This window comes from Opisthorchis viverrini (assembly GCF_000715545.1).
Source record: "Opisthorchis viverrini unplaced genomic scaffold opera_v5_9, whole genome shotgun sequence".
In the NCBI taxonomy this organism is placed as follows: Eukaryota; Metazoa; Platyhelminthes; class Trematoda; order Opisthorchiida; family Opisthorchiidae; genus Opisthorchis; species Opisthorchis viverrini.
Window position 1 is genome coordinate 734,166 of NW_008751665.1, and position 21,515 is coordinate 755,680.

General features: G+C 43.6%; 1 protein-coding gene across 1 annotated transcript; it reads left to right on the forward strand.

Moving 5' to 3' along the window:
* Positions 1 to 373: 373 nt before the first annotated feature.
* Positions 374 to 11,237, forward strand: T265_12653 (hypothetical protein; the record flags this gene model as incomplete). Its single annotated transcript, XM_009164835.1, is given in 16 exon segments — positions 374 to 421; positions 529 to 737; positions 1,339 to 1,519; positions 1,524 to 1,604; positions 2,199 to 2,468; positions 4,027 to 4,116; positions 6,500 to 6,621; positions 6,657 to 6,908; positions 6,951 to 7,023; positions 7,507 to 7,554; positions 8,983 to 9,127; positions 9,460 to 9,541; positions 10,218 to 10,242; positions 10,489 to 10,709; positions 10,805 to 10,963; positions 11,066 to 11,237. Coding segments are annotated over 16 exon segments (2,178 nt in total).
* Positions 11,238 to 21,515: the final 10,278 nt, after the last annotated feature.

Sequence of the window (21,515 nt, forward strand, 5' to 3'; positions counted from 1 at the left end):
TCTTTTCTTTACAATAAGGCTTTCAAATAAGTCATGGTTGTACGGCAGTGAAGCATCGGTGTTGAACACTGATGTCATGCTGTCGTTGATGATGATGATGATGATGACATCCAAACATTCACGTTTTCCCTTCTCTTCCCTACCCCAATAAAGACGTGAATACTCTTACCACAGTTCCCAGCACTAGGACTGATCGTTTTGCTCTCCATGCACTACACATCTGCAGTTTATGTACCTTCGACTTCGGTAACAACCGTAAACATTTCGGAGCCTGTTTTCAAACCCTGAAATTTTGTCTGTTTAGCCTGAGGCGCACTGAGGCAAGCAGGACAACGAGCTACTCTTGCTCTCACACTAGAGTCGCTTGACATTGATGTGTGCCGTAACTCAGTGGTTAGAGTTCGAATTTACTGACCGGAAGGTCTGTTGTTTGAACCCAACATCTGCATCACGACTTCTCCTGTCTAGGCTTTGATAACCTGGCAGTACCTCAGCCGTCGTGCCTCCTTCGGGTAGCATGAAATCTAGGCACCGAAAAGGTGTTACAGCCGAACGATTATATCTTTTTATATTGCGTCAGAAACAAGAATTCAAGATGCAAGCACATTGGTTGAGCTAGTCACCCCATCACTGTCCACTCGCTACCGGTTGCACACCTCTGGCAATCCAGAGGCTGCAGCGACGGGCTGTACGGGGGTTGGTATCGTCCTAAATCACTGGGCGGAGAGATACATAGGGTGAGGATCACGAGTTAATGGTCTATGCAAATGTATGGTTTACATGGTCTTTCAGTCGTTCAGGTGTAGCACCCTTTCGGCGCAGCTGTAATCATTACACTATACCACGACCTGCTTTCCGTTAACGTTTCTCTGACAATCGCTCGTAACGGACAACACCCCTTTTGATGGACCCTAATTGAATTTAAAAAGAACATATCCCAACCACCCCAATATGATAAGCTTAATCGACTGCTACACAGTCGAATTCAGTAGTAAGTACCTGCTTATGCATCATTTCGTTGCGTACTCGCCACACCCAGGTTGCCCTTGCTGTGCCACAGAGACACCGTGACGAATTACTTGGAGACGCCTAAGGTACTCGGATCGGAGGAGACAAGTCCCACAGTCATAGAGTAACGCCGCTCTTGTGGTTACCTTGTATGCATGGCCCATGAGCTTCAGGAAAGTCCGGTTTTCACACCACAAATGACGCATTTTGGCGAATGCTGTCCCCACCTTGAGTATCCGTGCCTTAATTCCATCTAATACAGTACGCTTATGAAGCTGCCAAGATCAACAGACTCATGCTCTTCATTCTGAAGTTTTAATGGAGTACAAGGGAGTTGGGTACTTTGAAAGTGCAAAAGGCACTCCGAAACACGGGCTCACTTCCGTTCTGGTTAAGGTATTTTTCGCGGACAGCTAATCGTCAAACAGCAAACTATGCCGTCCGTGCAATCCAAATCAATCAATCTCTCCTCATATTTGATTTCCATAACTGGATTCATATCTCGAATATCGTAGCGACTGAAACATGAGGAGGCCTGGTGCAGCACATTCAGTTACCTGAGTACATCACAAACGAGAGATTCGGCTGGGTTCCACGTGAGTCTCTCGAAAAAACAAATTAGTTTGCAAATGAGTGTATATTCGCTAGCTTCATAATCCCTTGAAGTGTCCACTGCACGGTGAATTCGATGACAAAATTGGACAAACATGATCAAAGGGACAGCCATGGTGAAATACATTAGCTGTCAAAAAGCCTCTAGCATTTCTTTTCAGAAGAGTTTGTTAAACAGTCAGTAGTTTTTTTTACTGAGCAACGTTTCTCTTTTGTCACAAAATCTTCATCAGGCTAAGTGAGCAGGTCACCAAATTGGCCAGATTTTAAGGCTGACGGAGAACCAGTCAGTAATATGTCTTCATAATGGCGCACTAGATCGGTGTTGAATGTAAATTAACGGCTGTTTTCGGTCAGTATGGTTGATGGGTTGGGGGAGTTACAGGTTGGTTCCGATCGGATTTAGTTCCTTAGTCTCCCACTTCATAGTGCTTCAATTGATGATTCACTGCGGGTGCCACTGGTAGATTTCGTTGGTCTTTGTGGACTTTGGAGTGTTGCGAGGGAATGTGGGTAAGGTTAAATGGAATTCAGATTATGACTAATCCGTCTGATGACCGCACACCAGCACGTGTCAGCTCGACTTATCCAAAACCGTTCTGCACGCGCTTGCCAGTTCCACGCCTTCTACTCTGTTAACACTGGAATGCTTGGCGATTTCTACCGCCTCGGCCATCAGTCCCTGTGACGTGGTCCGTAGTCCTCGCCGCAAAACCTCATTTTCTAAATCTATTTTGTGTCCCGTGTCCAGTGCATATTCTGCCATTGCTGGGTCTTTCAGTAACATTCGATATTCATCCGCGTTTCTCGGTGGCCTGCTCATTTTTTCCCTGTGTTCTCCGATTTCAGTGTGAAGTTCCCTGGCTGTCTGTCCTATGGAGACCTTAGTGCAGTCGTTACACTTAGTTTTGTAAACACAGTCCCTGGTTCTGTTTGCCTGGAGGCGGTCGTCCAATTGCACCAGTGCAGAGTGCCATGTTTCCTCTCTGGAAAGCTACTCTTATGGCAATTCATTGTACACCCTAACCCGACTCGATGTATGGGAATGAAGTGTGGGGAAACCTTCTCACAAATTTCTGGAGCATACCCTTCTGGAAAATTTGGGGGGGGGGGCTAATATATCAATCTATCCGGTGCAAATAATTCCAATCGTCATTCTGCCAGAATAATCCCTGGTTTTCAGTAATTTTGCGCTTAAAACCTCGTATTTGTCACACTCAAATATTCATTCAGCGTGGCAGATGAGGTGTGTACTAATTTTATCTGTACTGTTAGTGTCTCCTATTACCAGCTGTCGTTTACTGGGGCAACTACACATTCACGTATAACGGTTCATGCTTTCAACTGTATCTCGTTTTGGTTCACTTGTGCGCAATCACGACTTACAATTCCGGCAACCTGAAAATATCACTATTTTGGGTCTTAGTCGCATCCAAAGACAATTTTGTGGAAGCTAGCCAGCGAACGTAACCATCACAACGCTCGGCTTGGCAGTCTGCGCCCTCATGTTGCGTTTTCATTTTATGCTCTAACTCCTCCAGCAGCTTTTTTCTTCTCACAAATTTCTGGAGCATACCCTTCTGGAAAAATTCTTGGGGGGGCTAATATATCAATCTATCCGGTGCAAATAATTCCAATCGTCATTCTGCCAGAATAATCCCTGGTTTTCAGTAATTTTGCGCTTAAAACCTCGTATTTGTCACACTCAAATGTTCATTCAGCGTGGCAGATGAGGTGTGTACTAATTTTATCTGTACTGTTAGTGTCTCCTATTACCAGCTGTCGTTTACTGGGGCAACTACACATTCACGTATAACGGTTCATGCTTTCAACTGTATCTCGTTTTGGTTCACTTGTGCGCAATCACGACTTACAATTCCGGCAACCTGAAAATATCACTATTTTGGGTCTTAGTCGCATCCAAAGACAATTTTGTGGAAGCTAGCCAGCGAACGTAACCATCACAACGCTCGGCTTGGCAGTCTGCGCCCCCTTGTTGCGTCTTCATTTTATGCTCTAACTCTTCCAGGAGGTTTTTTTGGTCGGGGAGACACCACTGCTGTCACACATGTCCTAATACTGGCACACATGACTGTATGACACGTTTACTGCAGCCTAATTCTCATGTTTTCAGGACCATACGTTTTTGGGTAAACGCTTATCGTCCCGAGAAGCTAGCAACACTTCTCGGCCGTGAACTTATCGTCCAGTAGTGGCGTTTACTCGGTTACTCACCCTCCCGTTATCTTGGAATGGTCGTTTGGTAGCATTGGCTAAGCTCAGGAACTAAAGAAGTTCCTATCCTAGTCGAAAACGAACCACCTTTTTTCACCTACATTTCACAGCAGGTATCTATACGTTTGCCATAGTTCGTCATGCCTCACTGTAATGTGGTTTTGTTTTCAGATGCCTTTTCTATCGTTCGCTCGTCGCTTGTCCTTCTATTTGCCCAAACATACAAAGCGCCGTATAACTTGGCGTGCTTACGCCCTTCTTGTGAGTTTCAACTTTGTAAGGTAGTCTACGTTGCTATTGGTGGTTCTGTTCTTCACCACTAACGGAAATTATGATCAACACCTTCCGAATCGTAAATGGCTATGCTACTTAAACTCGCCCTTTTTCCAAATGCAGTACGTCAGTTTTTAAGGATAACCAAACCTTTTTGTCAACTGAGAGAAAGAGGATAAAGACGATAAGTTCATAGGTCATACATTTTATTACTTGTTACAGAGCATTAGTTTTATACTGAGATGCAAGGCACTCGGAGGCTGGTATCTGTTTCGAAATTTACCTGCCGCTTCAAGTGAGTGGAGATTGGTGTGTGGACCAGTATGAGGGCATTTTAACCAAAGGACTAAGATCGGAGGCAAAACCAGAAAACAGGTCTAAAGCCAGCGCTATGTATTGCCGATAGGTTTTGACTGTGAAGTTAGGTCGGTGCATTGTAAGTACACCGGATGGGCTGCTGGCCCAGATCATTCGTTAGTCACACCAAGTTCAGTCGTATTTCGCTAATTAGGGTGAAATATGATGCAGCCTGTCCCGAGTTATTGCCTCCCCCTATCACAAACTTCCGTGCCAGACGGATGCGAATTAGTATGCTCTATGTGCTGTATGTGTTCGATTCCAGTGGTCTTGTTTTGTCACTGTGATGACACTGCCCGAACGCCGTACGCGCTACTTGGTTGTTTATTAATCATCGAGTCAACCCATTCCTTAAGTCCATGTATCTCTGCAAACAATAAGAAATTGGGGATTGAAAATTACTCAGTTCAAGGCTCAACTACCCAAATCTGACAGGTGTGACAAATGAGAGTCTAGACCCGATAATATTCTGTGGGACGTGTTCTGCAAAGGAGTGGGTATATGTGAGGAACTGCGACTTACACACGCCATGACATTTTGAATTAAGATTGCATAGAATCAAAGACCGGTGTCGGACCAAGGAGAACTTGACAGCATGTAAAAATGTACTCTTTTTTGTTAGCTTATCGCCGTACTGCGGGTAAACGTCAGTATTCTTGCGGTTGTTGATGTTGATCGCAGTACCATCGCTGACCCTACGGGAGCCATATGTGGTTTGCCACGCCGTGCCACCCGAAGGAAGCAAGAGAGCTGGAATACTGCCAGGGAGAGTCGAGTTCGAACCACGGACCTTCCATTCAGTAAATTCGCTCTCTAACCACTGAACTATCTCGGCCCTTATCTTAGACAAGTATGAATCTTCAACGTGCATTCAGAGGTTGCATGGCGAATATTCGACAGAATTTCGAATCCCCGCCTACTCTGATTTGTTATCCTTTGTACTGTGTTCCGGACGGCGCTTTCTTCATTTCCAAATATGCCACTCGTGTGCATGACAAAAGTCATCCTGTAGCCCAGATCATGGTCGACCATTAATTCTTGCTATCCGTAAAGATCAGTGTACCGAGAGAACCAAAACCCATCAACTGCCGTCATTGGTGAAAAAAATGTTTTTCATGAGATAAGAAATTACGGTAGAACTGAGACGCTTTTGTGGAATAAGTCATATGTTTGCGAAACGACTTTTGATTTATCGTCTTTACCGAACTTTGAAGGTCGATCTTGCAGGAGACCATGATCTGCTTTTCAGATGAGTTTGGCTATTCTGGGAGCGATGGTTCTGTATTTAAAAGCCTTCGTTTTACGAAACTAGTTGTGTGCTAAAACTGGTGTCTTTCTTTACCGAACTTTGAAGGTCGATCTTGCAGGAGACCATGGTCTGCTTTTCAGATGAGTTTGTCTATTCTGGGTGCGATGATTCTGTATTTAAAAACCTTCGTTTTACGAAGCTAGTTGTGTGCTAAAACTGGCATCTTCCTAGTATGGAACAATTCTATCTTTCCGAGAAATACTTCCATCTGAACATGACAGGATACTCAGTTGAATCCACCTGAATCTCTCGTTTATGATGGTCCGCTTCAGCTGGATGTGCTGCACCAGACCGTCTCATGTTTCAGTTAATGCGACATCGCAGTACGTCTAGATAACAGTTTTTCATCTTTTTTATGTATCGATTTCCATCCTGAGCCCACGAGATTGGCACGGCTAATCTGTACTTCACCTATCTCTTTCCCAAGGAGGTTTGCACCGGGAGAACCCATAAGCGATCATAATTACAAGTCATCGATTATGGCTGACGTTACGTAGAATTATGTTTAGTTGTTTTTCGTAGATTGCCACGCTGTGAGCGAACCTCGCAAGACTCTAACCTGCGGACACAATGATGTGTACCGAGTTGGATTCTCAGGGGTAAATTTTCAATCGAAGGCATTCTAGAATTTCCTATCATTTTTGTCTTCAGACAGTACAGTAGCATCCTAATAACATTTCGCGTTTCTGTATTGCAAAAATCTAGGTTCTACCGGCGACGTGTTACGGGCTTGGCTATTGGCAAGTTCAGCGACGACGTTGGAAGCTTAACCTACTGGATCAACTTGATCGAACCATTGCGGCTACTCCAGTCCCTCTGCCGTCGACGTAAGCGGTTTTTCTCCTCCTGGTCTAACCATTAGTGCTGAGGCAAGCACAGACCTTCCAGAGTACAGTCCCGTAACTGTTCGTGGATGTTTTGATCACTCACGGGAACTTCTGATCGGTCCCCGTCCCCTGATTACAGATTTCATCAAACCAGGCGGTTATGGTAGTGAATGGTGCCTTCCTCAAAAGCATCGTCCCAAGTCCTTGTCCCAAGAAGCATCCTCTGAGCCTCCACCCCCGTTTGGTTATTTTATCGTAACTCCTTTTTTCCTAGAAGGTCGATCCGGGTAGGTTTCTCCTTCACCTTTTAATTTGTCCTCTGTTCGTAGGACCAGTATTTTAGTGAATCGTGGTTGGGTCCCCGAGTACAACCGTGATCCTGTTTCGAGAAAGCAAGGGCAAGTGAGTTGCCGTATTGGTAATTTCCATTTTTCGAAGACCGTGGAGAATCTGACCTGGGTCTAGTGGACATGATTGGTCCGATCCCCTTTTCGGTGCCTTATAATAGGCTACTAACCTCTATCTCGATTAACTTTAACTTTGTTTTTTAACGATAACTACACAGCAGTGGTGCGAGTTATTTTCCTACCCATTTTGTCACTCATTCGGACGTCTCGCTTGAATTTCTCATTAAAGTGACATGCCTGGTGGACCTGTTACTGTATATGCAGATTGAAGGCTAAATATTGTCCAATGAAGCGCAGCTGTGGTAATACCGATTGCCAATAAGCATGTGAAAACATCGTACAGAAAAATGGGTGACTTATCGTTATGACTGACAGCATGCTTAATGGCACTTCCAGCTGAGCCATGAGCAATTTTATTCAATAGTGCTGTACTATGCTGCTGTACCGTACAGTACCTCTTTATACCATATCTTTTCAGATAAAAGGAATCGTCGAACTCTCCGGTTTCATAAGGTATCCAGAAAAGGTGAGTATTCAATTTTTACGAGCTCGTCCGTACTTCAAGTGATTTTCTATTCCGTGTTTTCCGTTAGTCACGTTGCATCGGAAAATACTGCTATTCGTTGTGGTATTGCCTAGAATCACCAGCTCTTGCGGATCCTAGTGTGTCCGCATGTGTGTTGTGCCCAGAGACCGAGGTTTTTCTCAACGGAATATCACTACCAGGCAAAACTGGACCCATTACCGAAAGTTGGTTTCATTTCTCCGTCAACACAGTGCACGAGCAGATGAGTAAGTGCGCCAGAAGCAGCCCCAATGAGTTGCTTCTTCCTCCGCGTGTGTTCGCGACTTTTCATCAAAGCAGCAGCCGTAAAACTCACGTACGTGCTGTACAGTGCTTCCAGCTGCCAGTTTCGTCCACCGATGATTTGAGGTGGTGGGGTAAGTAGCTGCGCATTGGAGGCGGGAGTTGGTAAATTCGTGCGAACCGAAGGCAGTCGATCGGGCGAGTAATACTGGGAAAATATGCTGTTTACTTGTCCGCTGAGCACGCACGGTCATGAACGAAAGCAGTACATCCATAAAAAGCCACCCCATGATGTTAGTTGCGTGCACCGTAAGGTAATCTGGTACACGAGAACCGGCTGAAAAGGTTCAAATATCACCAGTATCTTGCTGCACTGTGATGAAACCTCAGAGAATTCCTTCTGAGACCCTTTCACTCTGCTAACCAGTCGCTCAACATACTGGCCACATCCACTTCAGACGCAGTGCTATTAACTAGACCCTATCGTACTTTGTGATCCTCTACATAGCTCACCTTCTGGCCGACCTGGCATTATTGCGTGCGTCGAGCATTCTCATCATCTCTGATGATCTTACTTGGCATTTTTAGTCATCTATTGTTTATTTCGCTTCACTTGAAGGTGTTTAAAGCTTCGTTTGAATAGCCTACCACTACACAGTCGTTCGATCACCTATCTTGCCGCAATTCCCGCTCCTTTGCACTGATTTTCTCAACCACCAGTGTAACGGTGATACTACTGATGTGGGGGGGCATGCGAGTAGTATGTTTTCTTGTAAATTCGCTTTGCGTCTCTTGAAAAGGGAATTTGTGGAATTCGCGGAATTTATGGAGTCACTTTGTAGCATTTGCTTGGGTTTAAGCAACAGTCAACGAATATCCAGGAAAGTTCAGAAAGATGCGTTCAAAGAGCGAATGGATATTCAGTTTTTGTAAACAAGATGCATATGAGAGTTTTGCTTCCCCGTCCAATAGTTTGTAACTATTCAGTAGGCATTTTCTAATAAGTAGCTCCGCAGCGAAGGCCTTCTTCCTTTTCATCAGTATCCAATTTGTGGAACTTCATCTAGTCGCGTTCGAAAATTTTTGGCGGCTTCAGTATGACAGCATAAACGGCTGGTTCTGCATCCTCTCAACCCCTTTCTCCAGCCATCAATCTTTGCGATGAAATCCCCATTACTCCAATGCGAAGATACAGAACATCAGGTTCCACATATTCAGTTCAGCTGCAGAGATATTGACAAAATGGCGCGGACTTTCGGTACGCTGCCCCTACTCATCGATGCCAATTATGGTATGTTTGCAATCGCTTTTTTCGAATCATCAAAATATTTATGTTTCAAATTAGGAAAAAAACACCCGACTGATCTGATCCCTTCAATTAGCGACTCTTGGGTTTTACAAACAATTATGGCATAAACTAAATCAGGTTCAGTGCACTATGAACACAGCCTTAAAGTATGGCAACCTTGATAAAACACCCACTATCGTTATTTAGTATTTATTATTGCTATTATCGTTATTGTTTTTATTAGTGGTGGCCACTCCATAAACGAGGCCGACAGACGTGCTAGTAAGCTGACTATCTACCAATGGGGTTAACCTGTATCACTGTTTTCTTTGCAGAGTCCACTGTCGCTGATGGCCCAATCGGAGGTCAAACAAGAGTGCAGTTGCGCAATGAACACGCCTCGTATATCCTCACTTGGTAAGTTCCTACGCGCTTCTGCCTCGCCTGGGTAAGTAGAATTCGGCAGACCAATGAAAATTGCTCTCGCTGCACCAACACAGGTGTTATCCTTGTATGTCCTATCAATAACAGTGTGATAGACTCTCTTATACCAGTGAGTCGCAACACTCCAAAAAGTCGTGTGCTCATCGTAGTAACACTTTTTCTGAGGTTAGGTCCTCTAATTTCTGTTCACTTGCTCCGTACCACACGATCACTTGATTACAGCTCTAGTTCATTACAACATTCATTCTTGCTCGACGACGTTCATTCTTGCTCTCTCCCTCTCCCTCTCTCATCTTAATGGTCCCGATGAACAGAATGTCTTCGGTGTCCAACCAAACAGTTGGTATGGGGCAATAATTTTGTGTTTTATTGTCATGGCTTTCCAGTGATTCACTGACCACCTCTCTATATACCGTTTTCAGGGTCACACGATCACTTGATTACAGCTCTAGTTCATTACAACATTCATTCTTGCTCGACGACGTTCATTCTTGCTCTCTCCCTCTCCCTCTCTCATCTTAATGGTCCCGATGAACAGAATGTCTTCGGTGTCCAACCAAACAGTTGGTATGGGGCAATAATTTTGTGTTTTATTGTCATGGCTTTCCAGTGATTCACTGACCACCTCTCTATATACCGCTTTTTTCAGGGTCTCTCTTGGGGTTGCTGGCACGGTGCTGTGGATCAATTACTTTCTTTTGTGATTATCAGTCTTACTACTCGCAAAACTAGCATGTATACATATACTCTCACTTGTTTGTTGTTTTGTTGCTTCAAAAGTGGGTAAGGAATTTCAGTAGCATGAGAAGATTGACAAGGGTTTTTCTCTGACATTGGCCGTTCGTTCTTTTGCTCGACCCACGTAACGGAAACACTGGCAAAAACATCTCTTCGTACTGGATAGAATTGTTTGCTTCTAGAGAGCGTCTGCTTCACGCTTTTGTCTCTCCATACACGAGCATTTCTCCGACCAACAGACGCCCCTTTCCATTCCGAAACGCTTGGGTGCTGTCGGTGCTACTCGCCTTCCAGGATGGGGACCGCGTGATCCTCACTGTGCCTGGTTGGAGACACTACAAGATATGGCTGCCAACCGATGTCAGTGGCGTTCTTGTTGTCAGTTTCTGTCCAGATTGCCTGAGTGAATGTCTGGAGGTGTAGGCACCTCGGAATGATTGTGTTAAGCTAGCACTAAGTCCCTTCCCCGTCCACCTTTATTCTTTTCTTTACAATAAGGCTTTCAAATAAGTCATGGTTGTACGGCAGTGAAGCATCGGTGTTGAACACTGATGTCATGCTGTCGATGATGATGATGATGATGATTCAGCATTCACGGACAGTTGCCGTAAAATCTGGTGTTAATCTTCATGATTTGTTCCAGAGCACTTGTGATAAGTTGCAAGGGGCGAGATAGCCCAATTGGTTAGAGCGCGAATTTACTGGCCGGAAGGTCCATGGTTCGAACCCGACCTCTGTCTCTCGACTTCCCCTGTCTAGGCTTGGGCAACCTGGCAGTATCGCAGCCCTCGTGCTTCCTTCTGGCGGCATGACAGCTAGGCACCGGAGTAATGTTACAGCTGAACGGTTTTTTATGTCCCTCTGCGTCCGAGCCGTCCTAATATTGCGTAAGGTAACCACCACAAAATCAGATTGGCCTAATATTGCGTAAGGTAACCACCACAAAATCAGATTGGTTCTGGGGACTTCACTACACACACAGTCTAGTTAAATGGTTTTCAACTCAGTTAGTTAGTTACGTTTCCTCGTTCTACGTGTTGATATTCGTTGTGATATTAAGCTAGAAACCGGATATGCTTAGCGGCATTCCAAATAAACTGATATTTTTACGTGACAGTCATCAGACGAAATTACTCAGCAGGTGTAGCCATTGGAAACTTGAGATAGTTCTGTGAATTTTTCAAGAAAGATGCCTCCTAAAAGTTCATCAGATCTTAGAACTAGTAACAGTGTCAGCTAGTGTCGGAATGCTATGGCATTTCAGTTCCGCACACGAAAAAGCCATTGTCATGCTGGCTTTTCTTGGACTGCTTTGGAAAATGCCGTATTATCCATGCGCCCATTCAGACACGTTTATTCTTCCAATAATTTCCACGGACAAACGAAATAGTGGTTTATCTGTTGGGAATGGGCTTTAGAGACGCATTGGGAATGTGCAGATCTTAGTTTCTATATGAAAATGTCGCATCCGAGATGCTGCCGTTGATCAAACTGCAGCCTACTGATCATTACTGCCCCTGTTTTTCGTGATTTCTCCGATCATATTCTGTATCTTTTCAAAGAGTGGCGGAAATGACATCCTGACTCTTCACCTACCTATTAATGCTTGTTAGCAGTGCTTCCATAAGTGCTTACACGCGATCCGTGCTTCAGAAAGTTTAGCCTGTGACTGTTTTGGAAGCACCCAGAAATATGAACCGATCCGTATGTTGTCTTACACCGCAGATGTCCTGTGATGAGTTCTTTGTAACCCCCAGCCAAACAGGCCGTGGTACAGTGTAATTCTGTATGAATAGGGCAGAAAGATGAACAGGAGGTAGTTTCACGACACGGAGCTAGGGCAAGTGGATGGAGGAAGTCTGGAATGAATTGGAGCCTATTCAGAGGCGCACGCGCACCGGAATAGTGGTGGGTGTATTTCTTCTTGGGCATAGAACTACAAAAGGTCCTTGTTTTAATACCCGAATAAGAGAGTGAGCCCTACAATGTATACATTATGTGGGCTGTTTTTCCGCAATACTCACTACAACACGCTCGATCCCTCTGAAATTGACGGTATACAAGGTTAGTTGTCCGATACGCTCCATGGTTTTCTCAAGACGCTGCTTTACCTTGCACACACGCGACAAAGCGGACCAATAACGTGTCGAAGCCAGTCCACTGCAGTTGGCATAGATAAGTCCCCAGGTATAGACATAATACACTACTTGCAAGGTTGCGGAGTAGTGTATTACCTCCATGTATGTATCGCGATATCTCGAATGTCATACCGAACGAAACACGAAGCAGCCTGGCGCAGCACATTCAGTTGCTTAAAAATATCATGAGTGCAAGGTTCATCTGGGTTCCAGATGAGTCTCCTGCAAAACTATATTGGTATGTAAATGAGTGTATTTCGCTAAAGTCACCAGGTAGTTCAAGTTTGACGGTGAGCTAACTGACGGTGGGTTAACTGTTGGATTAAAGAGTGCAGTCCCCAGCATTAACCACTCCTATGTCTATTTGACATTGCTGTACCAGCTACCTTAGGTGATGGGTCCATCCAGTTATCCAGTAAACCGTTAGTTCGGCAGTCAAGAATTTCGGTCCATTATTTGTCGTGTAAGTGAGAGCAGTGGATATCCGTGTGCCGATAGTCTGTCACCCGGGGTCTGTTAGGAATTTAAGTCTGTCACGAGGAACGCAGTCAAGCTGCTAGGTTTGTGTTTTATCCATGCTTGACTGGGCCACTATCTGTTCGTGTGGCCAATAGGTCCACTTTGCCATTTGAAGTTGTGTTGGTCGTCTCTCGTATGCATGCTTTCCACCTACGTAATTGGTTTCCCTCTATATTGATTGCTATATTTTATCGAATCAAAAGTATGGCATGATTCAAGAGAGACTCCCAATTCCCGCAAATCGGTGCCGATCCCTAGTCGCAGACCGAAATTAATTTTCCCTAGACCGGCATTTTTTAGACTGATACCCCTGCAAATGTTATGTTTTTCAAGACCGCGTATTTTCAGGTGGATTCTGCATATGGTAATGCATATATGACTTGGTTATACCGGACACTGTTCAAAAGGCGGGCAGCTTTGCCAGCTACGCATTTGGCAACTGTTGGGGCACTACACAGCCATCTTTCTCTTACTCTGTTTTTATGCCTTTGTCTTCAGTTCACCTTAATTGAGGGTAAACTGACTGGCTTGTTATCAAAGTGACACTCATCCGGAATGATTACAAAATCGTAGCGTCAAAATAATGTGATGAATGTTATGATAGTATTTGTACGCGTGAAGCTCGTCGACGTCACCGCATACTGTATAGAGCAGCACATCAGGACCACAATCAACGTCAGCAGCAATAATTGCAGGTGTTCTCTCGTTTGTCTGCAGGGGTAGGACCAGAACTATTTTAGGTTCAGTGTAATCGATCAACAAACCAAATTTCAGCACAGATGTTCAGCTAGTTGACCAACTCAAGGCCGCTGACATGAGGTTTGTTATTTGGTCACTGATGAACGGGTATCCTCTTGCCGTACGGCTGTAAATAGCAGAAACTTCGCATCCAATTCTGTGTTGAATCGATTCACTCGTTCAGCTACTGATATACCGTGAGTAGCTTACAGTAGATTCATCTGCCTTCTCGGCACCGTTGACGGTCCGAAACTGGGGTACGTGTGCGACGTTTCACCACATTAATCTTGTAGTCATCGAAGTGCATTGCGAGATTCATCATACCTTGGTGCTTCGCAAACCATAATGGTTTCACGAACCGTGCGATACAACTATTTGGGCAACCAACGAAACCAGAATGCACAAATAATCCAGCGTCAGCTTATCAGTTTACTTACTACGGCTTTAATTGTGTCCATAGAACAACAAATCCGAACTGACTGTGGAGAGAGGGAGAAGGAAATTTTCCATTAAAATCACGAAATCTGACTTCCGTTTGGAGCACTTCAATGACAATACTAATAGACGGTATTATCCATAAGCCGTACAGTGCTTGTGAGGTGACAGCAAGGTGTTGAATCACCTTGCTCCGTTTTTTTAGCAGCATTTGGATGGAACATCCGGGAATCGGTTGACTGTGAAGGTTTGCGATCCGAATTACTGCCTAGATCATCGTAACTCAATCCTCTGGACTCTTTTGTTTGAAGACACCTGAAACGCGTGGTCCACAAGAATAGATCTGGAAATTTTGACCAAGAGACACAAATTTCTGACCATGCTTCATGATATTAGGCGAACCCCTTTATTTATTGATCCGGTGTTGGACAGTGTGATACGCATAATGTTATACCTATCGACCGACACCACATATGCGAGTGTTTAATAGACCACGAGATGTCCGAAGGCTTCTGCGGGGCCCAGCAACCTTGAACTCACTGGGTAAGTGACATTCATGACCAGCCGATTCAACCAGGTGATCACAAGCACACGAAACCTGGGGAAGAGAATGACACGAACTATATTTCGAGTACGCTTATTCTGTTTGATGCAACGCACCGACTCGGTATTCCGACAGCTGAGTGGATGAATCTAGTTTTGTAGGAGTGCACAGTTTTCGGTGGATATATTGTTCGCACTATCGGAATCGTACTAGTTAGAAGTCTGTTTTCAGTCACATGGTATTTCACGCACCTGATCTCAAGTCACTCAAGGGATATAGAAAAATCAATTCAGTGATTTGGCTCTCGATCCGTGTGTTGAACACCGATGAGACGCAGTGCTAGAAGCAAGCAAGGAAACTTGGTCAAGTTTGGTGAACATCGACTGTGAGGAAAGTCGGGAAAACTTGTCACTTCACCGTAAATTTCACCATGACTTTCATTTATCTGCCACCCACTGAATAACTGTCGTTCGATTGATAACTACTATAGTGATACTGATAACGTCCAAGTCATCCTATTGCATTTTTCGGATTTATCCAAAGAAAGACTGTTTGCACGTGAAGAAATTTTACCGGTATTACATGACATTGACAAATCTGTACAAACCAGGGAAGTGTGCTTGGAACTCCAAGTGTTCGCCCATAACAACCACACATGGCTGTCTTCGGAAGCACCTAGACTGTTGTCTCACACCCGCTCACATTCTCCTTCTATAGCTTGGGTGTTCCTTGCTTTGTTTTTGTTGATGCATTAATTGAACCATCCATGAACTAAAAGTTCAGGGGGTTTCAGGCCCGGGACCCAGCCAGGTGGCTTCCAGCCATGACATTTTACCCTGTTGGTCATAGATCAAGTGGCTTCCAAATTCTCAAAGTTGTTAGTCTGGCATTTTGGAGAGCCGTTCTGTAGAAACAGTCTTACCTGAGCCAACCACATTCACTTGACGAGAGAATCACTTGGAACCCAGTTGAACCTCTGGTTTGTGATATTTTGAAGTAAATGAATATCCTGCACCAAACCGCTTTAAGTTTCAGTTGGTGCGGTATTTGAGATATCATGATACATTTATAGACGTAATACGCTACTCATAAGGTTGCTGTGGAAGGGTCTTCAGCGACCTCGTTAGTAGTGTATTAAGTATTTGCTCAGCTTCTCTAGCTGCTAATTAGTGTTGCAGCGATTCTTGTTTGCTAAAGTTACAGTTATCATAAATGGGACGTTAGTTATAACACTTAATTTTTATATTATACGAAATGGAAAATGGTTCGACGACATTTCTGATTAACTCTTTGTTGAACACAGTGAGTGACGTCCCACAATTGGTGGAACCTTAGAATCGGCTCGTGTTTTTGTTTTTTTCACAAAGTATTATCCGCCTCGTTAAGTTGGTCACAACTTCAAATTTTTAGATCAAATAGCGTTCCACTGAAGTACAGCAAAGTTTATATGCTCTCACAGCCTCATAGTACTTGAGAGCTTCTCGGGCCGCTGCTTTCCACGCAAATCTCTTTTGTTCTTCGATCATTTAGATAGGAGTTGCTTTAAGTGGTTTGTAGAATACGCCATGAACCAAGCAAGAAGCACTGTGCTGGATGGCAAGCCATTCTTACACGACTACATGATCGGATTGTGCTCAGCCCTTCCATTATACTGTTCGTTTTTTTTGCTGGAACAAGTCATCAAATTGTCATGTTCACTTTGCCGATTGGGACACAGAATGGTTGGAGTGCCTTCACTTCAGCTCAGTTGGTTTATTCATGGACTGGATAACTGAGATGCTGGAGTTGATAATTATGATCATTGAGTAGACAAAGTTTTCTCACCTTGTATACAACAGCTCTGGATAGAAGCAAAACACAGAAGGTCCACTAACGCGAAAAGGTTAAGTGTCTATCCCACCAGATAAACGCGAAATCACTGATTTCAATCACCCTAGCACTATCACCGAGAGTTTCCGAGTACTCCCAGAAAACGAATCTTTCCTCACTCTCTTTCTTTTTACGTAAGAACTTTTGAGCAAACCGAGCTGGAACCTAGATTTCACCGTGTTGTAGGACCGGTGAGGATATTTGGTGACTAGGTTTGACGAGCAGAACTGCTATAGGATCACTGTGAAATCCTGTCCGCGTTCACTTGACCCACTAACTCCGAATCGTTCAGATTCAGCGTGCGAAAACGGAGGAATCTATACTTTTTTCAGATTTGACTTTATGGTCAATGTTTGTATGCCATATGAGTGTACTCCGCTTTGAATGTACTTCCCAAGAACACTGAACTTACTAACCCAGCGACAACTGTGAACATTGCTTTCAGTCGAGCAGTAAACTGATTTTTCCCTATCGTGTGTACAATCCCATTCACATGGTTCAAATAAAAACGATTCTGTCTCAAACGACCTGAATCCTGTGCACCAAAAATTGCGGGCGTCCGTTTTGTTGTCGAATCAAACAACAAAACTGCTAAAAAAAACCCAGCCCCCCGAAATGTCTTTGTGGATATGGTTAACATCCACGAGACCTACATGTTCTATTACGGTAAGTCATGGGCGGTTCAGGAAATCGATATTCTGACGAATGTTGACATAACCGATCCAACTAATGCAAAACAATAGTAATCACTTATTTGTTATTCGGAGTCACAGATTAGCTCAACCAGTTTTACAGTCATTTCCCCATTAAAATGCCAACAATTACGCAACTTGTTGAATGAAAACACTAGGTATCAGTTGCTCTTGACTGCACATCCCAGCGGATAGAATGTACTCTGTACAACGAGGCTATATGGGCGCATCCGATGATGATCCTCAGGCTTGGCAAGCACTTGGCAAGTACTCAGATTCACTAGGGTGTTCACGATGGCCGCATGAGGACGTGTGAGTGATATTCGCAGAGGAGAGGATTAATCAACCATCGACTGATGGTGGGTCAATATTCTCAGGCATCTAGCATATATTGTCGGTTTAGCTGCTATTGTTGCCTAACTGACAAGCATATCGGCGTTAGTGACGCGACATCGCAATATGCCTTCGAGTGAATAATGACTTATACTCAACAGCTGGTTGAAACTGATATGAGGACGCTCAAAATTGTCCAAGATCTTTTCATTCTGTGTGTTATTATCCGAGCTGAGAATAACTTGCCATGTGTTTTATTAAAACTACCAGTTTAGCTTAGCATCAATCAATAGAATGATGACTAGTCTCAAGCGTTTAGTGCTTCACAAAATACTAACCTCTCCAGCTACGAGTATGTGATAGTGAGGATTTCTGTGAAACTGTGGTAGGAAGTTCTTTCTGCAGCTAACTCAAGCGTGACACAAGGCAGTTATGCAGACAATTTCATTAAAGTACCTTAGCGTTTTGCCTTTTGGGATTTTGTTGTATTTTCCACAAACTTTGACAAAAATTTCCAAGTAATACCTACTTTTAACAAACTACAAGTAACCCATGGAAGAAAAGCAATTCCACAATCAATTGCTTCTCAAGGCACTGACCAACACGCGACTAGATCATACCAATATCATGACTCATCCATGAGTGGATTAGTTCCTGTCTAAGTGCGAAGTGATACGGTGGCTTCTTAAACCCTCATAAGCAGAAGGTACGCAGTTACACTATTCAATGAAAGGTTGTGGATTAGAGCATCTCAAGAGTTCACGCTGACCATTAAAAAGAATAAGACAGATGCCAATTTCTCTGTTGCCTTCTTGCTTCCCATGAATTACCCATTCCTATATGATGATGTTTCAGCTGAAAATGCAGATACTCCTCACAGTACAAGAAAGTATGAAGCTACTCGAGCAATTTTGGTAGACCGGGACCTCTTTCCCGTTTGGTTTCCGGAACTTCAACGGTACGTTTCACTTGTAAGCTGCCGATATATATTTTGTGTACGGTAACCACGACGCTAGTCACTCGAACACGCAACGTATCAGTCCTCTCGTAATGGGATATCAATAAATAAGACCTACATAAGTAGACCATAAGTTTGACGGAAACTCGGGGACTGCACCTACCTGATGAGCCCCAAGAAGAACAAAACCGGTCGTGGGCTGCCCAAGAGTTATCAGAAACCTTGTGAGTAGTTTCCTTTATGAAAACAAGACCTACCTTAGTTAAACAGCGCATTGAAGAACTATTTGTAACGCGCTGACAGAACAAAATGACGTCGTTCACGGATTTTCGGGCAGTGACTGCACATAACTGTTCAGCTAGATTTTTAAGGCTGAAGGAGATCTACACTGAACCTATCTGTTTATATCAGTGCATTAATATTGCGCCCACGGGATGTTTGAAGAACAGGAAAATAGAAACCCCTCTTCGTGATGTGGTCACTCAGCGGAATACGAATTTTTGGAATTTCCTTTTGTGAACTGTGAGTCAATATTGCCTTGAAGTGTTCGCCTTGTGAGATGTATCTAACTGACATTAATAGTTTGTTCTGTCCATTAGAGGCCAATAACCACTTACAGAGCTACTTAACTGGACGGTACAAAGAGCTAATCCAACCATGCTTGTTTAGCCCCGGGGATAAGTGTACCTCCATTCATTTCACAAGTTGTTGATCCTGAATCACTGGACACGCGAAGAGCAAATTGTGAAATTGCCGAGTCCTTCCTGGACATTTTAAAGTGCTTGACGAATTTTGAGTCCTATCCGCTCGTTTTAGAGCACAGCGTAATTTGATTTCTAAAGCACATATGGTCTGGATGAGCACTGTATGTTTGTAAATTTTGTAAAATTTCTCGGACTTGGTTAAAAATATTACAAACTAGTACTCTTGTCCCTTCTCTACCAATTTCATGTTACTGCGGACTAGCTAAGTTATCTTGAATGCGAACTAAGTCCAAAACATACTGTGGCTAACTATATGGTTGCTATGTTTGTTGGGTATTCATGCAGTATAAGTATTTATTCGACATAACCTAGTGTCAACATTTTTTATGTATATTTGCTTTCATTGATATATACAGGAGTGGCGATTGGTTGTTCATTTTAGGTTTGACTGCGATTTTCCTGCTGTGGAGCGAGAACGTGGCCAAGTCACCAGTATTTTATGCTGAACTCTATGAAATAACGAGACGAACTGTCGTTCAATTGGCGAATGCACATTATTGATCGATAGTCTGCAATACAATGTACTTCAGTTTCTGCTCAACTCCTTTGCCAACAGATCACCCTAACTAACATCTCATGAAAGTTTCTTATATTGGTTATATATCTGACCATCATATTGCGGTGCACATCCATTCAGAGGTCTAAAACCTTGCAAAGATCTTGTGAGTTAGCATTTTCGTGGTATTTTGCTTTTTTGCTTGCAGTGCTGTGTATCTTGATGGGAGGAATTTAGAGTCAAACGACAGAATGAGTTGCTTGACTCGCAAGTCAACTGTTGCAAATGTATGCATATATCATTCGCTAAAATACATACTTGAGTTTTTTTGAAAGTAAAACAATTTGTCATAGACTAGCTGCTTTTGTTGTTTATGCCCGGCGATCCGTAGAAGTTTGCAGAGTATCCGACATCGGACTTGGTTTTCAATCATTCCCAACCGGTTCGGTGATGATTTGTCGGTTGTTGGCTTGGTGCCTCTTCAGCTCGATTTACCGGGTTCAAGATGCAGTCGTGATTAACTGGGTGTATCGTACATCATTCGTCCATCCGCACAATACGTTCCAGTCCATTGATTTTCAGCGGAAATTTTCCTTTGTATGGTGATAGTATTATATGGGTTTTGCCATTCGTTAGCTGTTTGAATGAGTCCCAATCTTGTCTGGATATTTTACTGTATCGCTATTTCGCATATTCGCTAGTTAAGTAGCCATTCAGCTGAACTGCTGAATCGCCTTACGTGTTTGTTCTATCTCTTAGGACATCTATAATTTCACCAGGTTGTGTTAAGAGGTGCATTTCGGGTAAATTCCCTGGAAAGACACCATTTAGTTGTGCTAAATGTGTGACCAGATAGGTTTTGATTCATCCTTCAATGATGCTGGGTTGGCTTCAGCTTGTACGTCCGTTTAACTTCGTTTTTGTTACCACTTCAGGTTCACCGATGGCACTGCATGCGTTTCAGACGGCCGTTCAAACAAGTTCTACCTACGTTTGCTGAACTGAAATAACAAGGCGGTTTGCTCCGCTCACACCGATGATTCCATCATAATTGATGAGCTGCTTATAATCATATGCAATAATACCACAATGCCATTTGTTTACAATTTCATCTAGTTATGGCCCAAAAATCGGGAAGCGTATTGGTGTTCTGTGTTTCCTGTCCTGTGGCAATTCGTTTCTCGTCAAGAGTTCGGTTTGATGTGGGCAAAGTCCTCCAAATGGTGAGCTTTTTTGAACCGTTTGGCTAACCACCTTATTTTTTTAAAAGATAACTGAAGCGACCGGTCCATGTTTTGGCACCGCCGCAGAATCAGAACAATCAACGAGGTGCTTGCGTACATGAATTTGCTCTCTATGCTGTATAGACAGGTTTACCTTATCAGGTTTTATTAATCAGGTGCTTCCGTTAAGTTTTATGAGTGCTTCGTTAAGCTTCTAAGACAACATCGGATAAACATGATAACAGTTTCACGTGTTTTAGCTCACGTGGTGCGAAATAGATGCTCCAGTGTTCTAATGGCTCTCTAGTTCCTGATTTTTCCACTGGGTTAGCATATACTGATGACATTCTGAGCACTATTAGTTACATCTGAGAACGCTCCTGCGTCACTGTTGATTATTAATGGATATGGCGCTGTCTTCAAATCAGCAATGTTACCGACGTTGAACCTCAATGGTGCAACAGCCTTGACGGCATAATTCTTCAAGTCGTCCGCCGTAA